The sequence below is a fragment of the Brassica oleracea genome, chromosome C9, assembly GCF_000695525.1.
Source record: "Brassica oleracea var. oleracea cultivar TO1000 chromosome C9, BOL, whole genome shotgun sequence".
NCBI lineage: Eukaryota > Viridiplantae > Streptophyta > Magnoliopsida > Brassicales > Brassicaceae > Brassica > Brassica oleracea.
In genome coordinates this window covers 49,383,313-49,390,452 of record NC_027756.1, presented here as the reverse complement: position 1 = coordinate 49,390,452, position 7,140 = coordinate 49,383,313, and the positions used below count along the sequence as shown (strand labels likewise).

The 7,140-nt window shown below is 36.4% G+C and overlaps 1 protein-coding gene across 1 annotated transcript; it reads right to left on the bottom strand.

Moving 5' to 3' along the window:
* Window positions 1–4,270: 4,270 nt before the first annotated feature.
* On the bottom strand, window positions 4,271–4,992 carry LOC106317554. Its single transcript, XM_013755352.1, has 2 exons — window positions 4,923–4,992; window positions 4,271–4,797 (listed from the first exon to the last, which is right to left on the bottom strand). Exon 2 carries the CDS (start codon window positions 4,792–4,794, stop codon window positions 4,396–4,398), a length of 399 nt encoding a protein of 132 aa, XP_013610806.1. The 5' UTR covers window positions 4,795–4,797; window positions 4,923–4,992; the 3' UTR covers window positions 4,271–4,395.
* Window positions 4,993–7,140: the final 2,148 nt, after the last annotated feature.

Below are 7,140 nucleotides of genomic sequence, written 5' to 3'. Positions count from 1 at the left end.
TCCACTTGTAACAACACAAAACTCATCTTCTCTCTCGACTTGTAACACACCAAAGTCATCTTCTCTCATTTTCTCTCTTTAATCACTTTGTCAAACTCATATTTTAAGAGTCCAAAAATAAAAACTTTGTATTGGAGGCAAAAAATTAGAAGGTTCTTAAATAAATTGCTTAACACATATTCATTAGTAAAAAAATGCTTAACACATATTCATTAGTAAAAAAGTGATTAAGATACCCATTAGGGTTGCTAGGGATAATGGTGCTCTAATCATGCATGCATATCGTCCCATACTGATGCATGTTGTTAATAGAAATTACGTAGTTAGTCTCTTCCGAAAATTGTAGCATTTAGATGATCTCCCCAAGCCTCTAGCACTACACAATTATCTCGAAGGTTCTTACTATCTCTTTTCCTTAACCCAAATGGTCTTGGTAGGATGTTTGTAGTGCATGGTATTGTGGTAACCGCTGCTTTCTAATTGAAACTTTGATGTCTCGGCGAGTCTCAGGATAGTAAAATGTCAGATCCATCGAATGCGGATCCGGATCTGTATATCTTGATATTTAAGTCAGGATATCCGGATTCAAATTTCCTAAATATATTAAATTTTAAATTTTAGTAATAGTTATAGTTGATATATTAATATTTATACATAAAATTAGTTTTATAATATTATATTTTAATTTTTATAATCTTATTTATATATTTTATAAAATTTGTATAAATAATTAATTTATATGTTATATTATAATTTTAATATATTTTTTAAAAAATACTTTTTCATTTAAAAAAATTACAGATACTCAGTGAATAATACGACGTTTAAATGGATATCTAGAAAGCACGGATCCAGATCCGAATACGCTAAATTTTCGCTATATTTGGATCAGTCCCACCGCTACATAATAATGTACATGAAGTTGTTAGCTAACTTAAGCCCACTGACAACTGAGTCCGCATAAATTTTCTTATAGCCCATTCTTGTTTTAAGTTTTTAAGTCAACAAATAGAAAGGTTGAACTATTTGACATTGCATATCACATTTGATTCCCCGTGAGTGAAGATTCCAGTACATCGGTAAACAACCAGAAATTATTTGCCAAACAAAATGTTTCAATTTTGGTGAGCATTGTAAACCCATGCAAACAAAGAATTTAGTTTGTCGATTAATCTCCACAACTGTTTTGCTAGTAAAGCCGTATTAAAATTCTGAATATCTCTAAAACCAATGCCCCCTTCAGCTTTATCCTTACAAAATTTGTCCCATGAAAACTAATGCATGCCTTTTGTTTGCCGCTGCACCCCACCAAAAGTGAGCAACTGTGCTCATAAGTTTCTTAGTAAGCGTTTTTGGTAAACTGAAGCAAGACATAACATGAGTTGGCATGGGGGATGCTATTGCTTTTATTAAGACTTCCTTTCCGCCCTTCGTGATAAATCGGAGAGTCCGATTATTGACCTTATTATTAACCTTTTCATTGAGAAAACCAAAAACTTGTGTTTTGGAGCCACCAAGACTCTCTGAGATTCCCAAGTATGTTCCCATGCCACCTATTGTAGCAATACCCAACACCTGTTGTACCTCTAATTGTACTGAATCTGGTACCTTATGCCTAAACTGTAGGGACGATTTCAAAAAATTGATCTGTTGTCCCGACGTTCTTTCATAATCTTTTAAAATCTGTAGATTGACCTCACATTCTTGTCTATTGGGTTTGCAGAAAAAGAGACTATCATCAGCAAATAATAAATGTGAAATTGCCGGACTACCGCGCGCAATTTTTAGCCCAGTTAGTAACTTTTCTTCTTCCTTCTTCCAAATATTTGCTATTAGTGCTTCAATGCACAAAATAAATAAATAAGGCGACAAAGGATCACCCTGTCGCGCGCAGTCCTCTATTTGGTATAATATGTCCTTTTGGCTGACCATTAATTAAAACTTTGTATTGTACCGAAGAGATGCAAGACATTATCCGAGATACCCATCGTTGTGAGAAACCCAACTTTAGTAAAATAGCCTCAATAAAGGGTCATTCATCTCTATCATAAGCCTTACTCATATCCGTCTTCATAGCCAAAAATTTCTCTTTACATGAGTTATTCGTCCGTAATCCATGAAATATCTCTTGTGCAATTAGAATATTATCTGAAATCAACCTCCCAGAAACAAAAGCTGATTGTGTTTTTGAGACTAGGTGTGGTAGTAGCCTTTTCAGACGTTGGCAAAGCACCTTTGAAATAATTTTATATCCCACATTACATAAACTGATGGGTCGAAGTTCCGTCATTCGATTTGGCCGCACTGTCTTCGGAATGAGACAAATATTGGTCATATTTATTATTTCATCCAATGATCCTGTCTTGGAAAAATCATTAATCATATCCGTAATATCTTTTTTAATAATCGACCATGATTGTTGGAAGAACAAAGCCGTCATTCCATCAGGTCCCGGAGCTTTCTCCGGATGCATCATAAATAAAGCTGATTTCACTTCCTCTTCTGAGGCCCAAGAGGTTAGAATCCTATTTTGATCGTCTGTAACCAATGTTGGTACCTCTTTTAAAAATTCTTTAAAACCCGACGGTGATGTCGTTGAAAACAAATCTTTAAAATAGTCTATCGCTACCCCTTCTATCCCTGCTTCCGAAGTAACCCAATCACCGTCACTATTATGTAGCCCCACGATTTTATTCCGTATCCGTCTTTGTTTAGCAAGAGCATGATAAAATTTTGTATTACTATCCCCTTTTGCATGCCAAGTCGTTCTACTTTCTTGTTCCCAAAAAAGTTCTTCATCCCTATAAGCCTCTTTTAGTTTCATGGATGCTTCTAGTACCTCCTCATACGTTTTAGTATTATCACCCTGAATTTTCTCCAAAGCCTTCTGAAGAGAATTAATCTTTTCCTTACCATATGGAGGATTAGTTTTCCTCCAAACCGATATTTCGTGCCTACAGTTGATAATCTTATCTACAATACCCGAACTATACCGTGGATTTTCCGTAAACCAACCTTGCGAAATGGAGTCCATAAGCCCTTCCATACCAATCCATCGCTTGTCAAAACGAAACTGTTTCCTTGTTTTGATTACTTTCCCATCTAAACTTGTAACAATGGGCATGTGATCCGAACCTATCATTCCCAAATATTCCACAAAAGAGGACGGGAATAGATTATGCCATTCTACATTCTCTAAAGCCCGATCTAACCTACACCGAACCGTTTGTCCTTGTCTCCTCCCACTCCATGATATAGTGTTACCCAAAGACGGGAATTCTAGAAGACCACAATTTTCAATTATATTATTAAACTGTACAAAAGTAGACGCATGTCTTAGCGCACCCCCTTCCTTCTCATGGTTACCGGTTATTTCATTGAGATCCCCAATAACAAACCATGGTTCCAGTCTAGTTATACCAATTCGTGTAAGGCGTTCCCAAACAAAATCACGAAGACCCTGAACCGGATCCCCATATACAAAAGAAATGAAAATCTTCTTTTCTTTATAGCTTGTTTCAATATCTATAATTCGATTACTCGAATAAATTATAGAAACCGGTGAATCATGGCTATAATAAAGAGCCAAACCTCCACTCCTCCCAATAGGATCTACTGTATGCAAACATTTATAACCAAAATGAAATTGAAAATTCTGAACAAAATTAAAATTTTATTTTATTTCCGATAAAAATAGAAACGAAGGCCTATGTTTGTGTCATATCTCTCTCATATAATTAATCGTATACTTATTTCTCATTCCTTGGCAATTCCAACTTAAAATTTTCATATCCAATTCCCTTATATTCTTTTGAAAATTTTCTCGCTAAACTCATTACGATAATTGTAGCCATTACCACATATCACTTCAGACCCCATTCTCAGAATATAATCCTTTAGAAATCTCCCCACCCGTGCTATTAGATAATCTTTTATAGCCAAATCCCACATGTATCCCCCTTCTTTCCTTTGTGTAATAACTGAATGAATTTTATGTTGGAATATAGAAAATAGTAAAGCACTTGTAGATTCATTACAAACATCCCGTCCAAACCAGTTAGATAAAGAATAAGACATACAGCTAGTTTCATCAGCCACCTGCTTTATCAACAATTGCGACCCATAAAAAGCTAATTCCAAAAATCCAACTCCACCAGTCCCCCAGGCCATCAAGAAGGGAGAACTTATAGTCTCACCGAAACAATTACAAAAGGAGAATTTATATACATAACAGTAAAACACTCTACACAAGATTAACAAGTTATCGCCAATAAGCATAAAGTTTTCATCAGAGGCAACTTAAACCAAGAAAACAATATACGAAAAAACAGAGACTTTATATCAAAAGCCCAACACTTATTCATAACTTAAATTAAATGAAAACACCAGGGGAAATTAATCCGTGTCTGGTCTCGGCTTGACCAAAGCCTTCTTTGTGGGAACTAGACCCTTGTCTCCCGCCTTACTGGCTTGCTTTGCCATTGCCTTTTTCCGTGGAGACACGAAACTCTGAACAAGTCTTTTCTTCGCATTCCCTCCCATTACGGCAGCTGTGATCTTCCCATTCTTCTTCTTTGGGAACTGGTGCTCTTGCTCTCCTACTAAGTCTTCATTTTCATCAATCGGAAAAGCTTCCTCAACATCCATGGAGTTTAAATCACCAGATGCCTCTCGCTCTAAACTCGCATCATCCACACCATCCTCCATCATCTCATACTCCAAGTTCCCATCTTCATCATCCAGGCCTGCCACCATCTCCGGCTTCACCTCCTCTTCCTTATTTCCTACCTCCATCACCTGCATCCCGTATGACAAGTAGAAAAAAGAATATATAAAGTTACCAGAGAGGGTAAATATCTCGAAATCCAGAGGGAAAAGAAGACAATACTTAAAATAATGGCAGTTTTGTTTATACCACTCACCAAATGTCTAAATGGTCAGCCTCGTAATTATGTCTTCCTTGATTTTACACTACTTATTGGTCCTCTCACAAGTTGAAACGTAACCTAAACTTATTTATTTGTTCATCCATATGTGTTTTAGTTTCTTTCACGACATAGGGGCCGGGACGTACACCAAACATTTTCAGTAAGATAAGATCCCTTGGTGTGTGACTTCCATGAATTCTGCATAATTAATTGACTGCATTATAGGCTGGTACACGTTACACAGTGTTATGAATCTGGATGTAAGTTACACATGATTGTATATTGATGCTACTACCAGGATTGATGTTGATGTAACTCTTCTATTCAGAATTGGTGTCAAAGGGATCTCTCTCATTTACTTGCTCGCAGGACCGTTCCAGAAGGAAAGCCACCTAAGCGACCGCTTAGAGCATATAATTTTGGAAGGCATATTTTTATTTAGTTTTTCATATTACATTTTTTGTTATTTATTATAAAAAATGGTATTTTCATCTCTTTGCCGAGAACCCAAACATTGTAAATAGTCTCTTATAGCGCGACCCGAACCCGGGTTGTGGAAGTTACAGCCGCAACCCCTTTACCACTGGGTCAACTCAACGTTGGTATGTTATTTATTATATGTAAATGTAATATAATTTACAATTTTATTGATAATAATAATATTTGTAAGATTTTTATCCTTGTTTATATAACTTTTATTAATAAATATATTAAATAAATGTTTTTTAAAGAATAATTATTTTAAAATGTGAAATTTTATATTAATGTTATAAATCATATGATGGATGTCCATAATCGGCCCGTCCATTAGAGGCCCAATCCGCAGGAGAGAGAGAGGAGAGAGAGTCGGCCAAAGAGAGATAGGCGGTTACCTTGTTTTCCTTTTTCCTTTATGTTTATGATTTGTACTCTTTCCTTTTATCTATCTTGTAATTCCCTATATATAAAGGGCACACTTTATGATTATGAAATAAGAACTTACAGATTCTAAATCCTTAAGTTTACAACACGTTATCAACACGAAACTCTAAAACACTCTGAGCCAAAACAAAATCGATAAACCCTAAAACCCTAACCGTAGCCGGCGTATCCGCCGAACCCTAATCTGATCGCATCTCTTGTTCTAGCTCACGTCCCCGATCAGCTCCAGCCCCAAGGTGTTCCTGATTCTATACAAACTCAGCCCCATCTCGCATCCAGCTCACGTTCCAGACAGCAAGCGTCCCGTTAGCATCAGAGCCGCTCGCGATCCGACAGCAAACAGCTCGCGTCCCCGATCAGCCGCACGCGACCTCAGCCTCAATCCGTTCGCATCCAGCTCGCGTCCAAGCCAGCTCGCGTCCAGTCCAGCTCGAGGTTCATTATTTGGTGGTCCGGTTTCAACAATCAACTAAGCTAAAGGTAATTCGAATTCTAAGAACATATGAATCGAATTGAGTTGATTGATAAAGAATGAAACCATAAAACCTAATCTTGATGTTAAAAGCCATAGGATAATAGATCAAATCCTAATGAGTAAATCGAAGCTCTAAATGTTCGATACCTCAAACCCTAAATCGAGATTGATCTATTGATCAATTAAAATCGAAATCCTTGATGATTTTGAATCTCAAATCAAACTCCTTTGATCTAAGATCAAATCGAAACCCTAAACCCTAATTTTGAAAATCGGTTTTGATTGTTTGAATTTGAAATCTTGATTGATTGATTTGATCACCTAGAACTGTTGCTAAGATTGTTTAAACTCGAATTTGAATGAATTGAAATTGTTTGGCTTGTTTAAACTGAAACCCTAATAACCTAGTCTAGATTGTTTTAATACTGAATCTGAAACTGTATAGTCTGGTTGAAATTGAAACTGCATGCTAGGTTAATTGTTCTAGACTTGATCATACCTCGTGGCCGTGCGGCCTTGTTGCAACATACATAACCTAATCACAATTGATTGATTGCAATTACACTTAGAACCTTATTCTAGGAATGGTATTGAATTAAAATCAAGTAGCCGTATTGCTTGTTCTTTGCTTGACCGAGAGTTTATTTGTATTGATTGCATCATATGAATTGATAGAAACAATGTATGTTAGGATTGCAATTACACAATGAACTAAATGCATAACTGATTACATCCATATCCGTGGGCTTACCTTGCATACATATAACTTGGCCATGAGGTTTAGATCCTGGCCGTGAGGCTTGATTGCTTGTTTAA

What these genes read in the sequence shown, in the direction of transcription:
- LOC106317554 (XM_013755352.1), bottom strand. Translation starts at nt 4,794, where the DNA reads ATGGAGGTAGGAAATAAGGAAGAGGAGGTGAAGCCGGAGATGGTGGCA.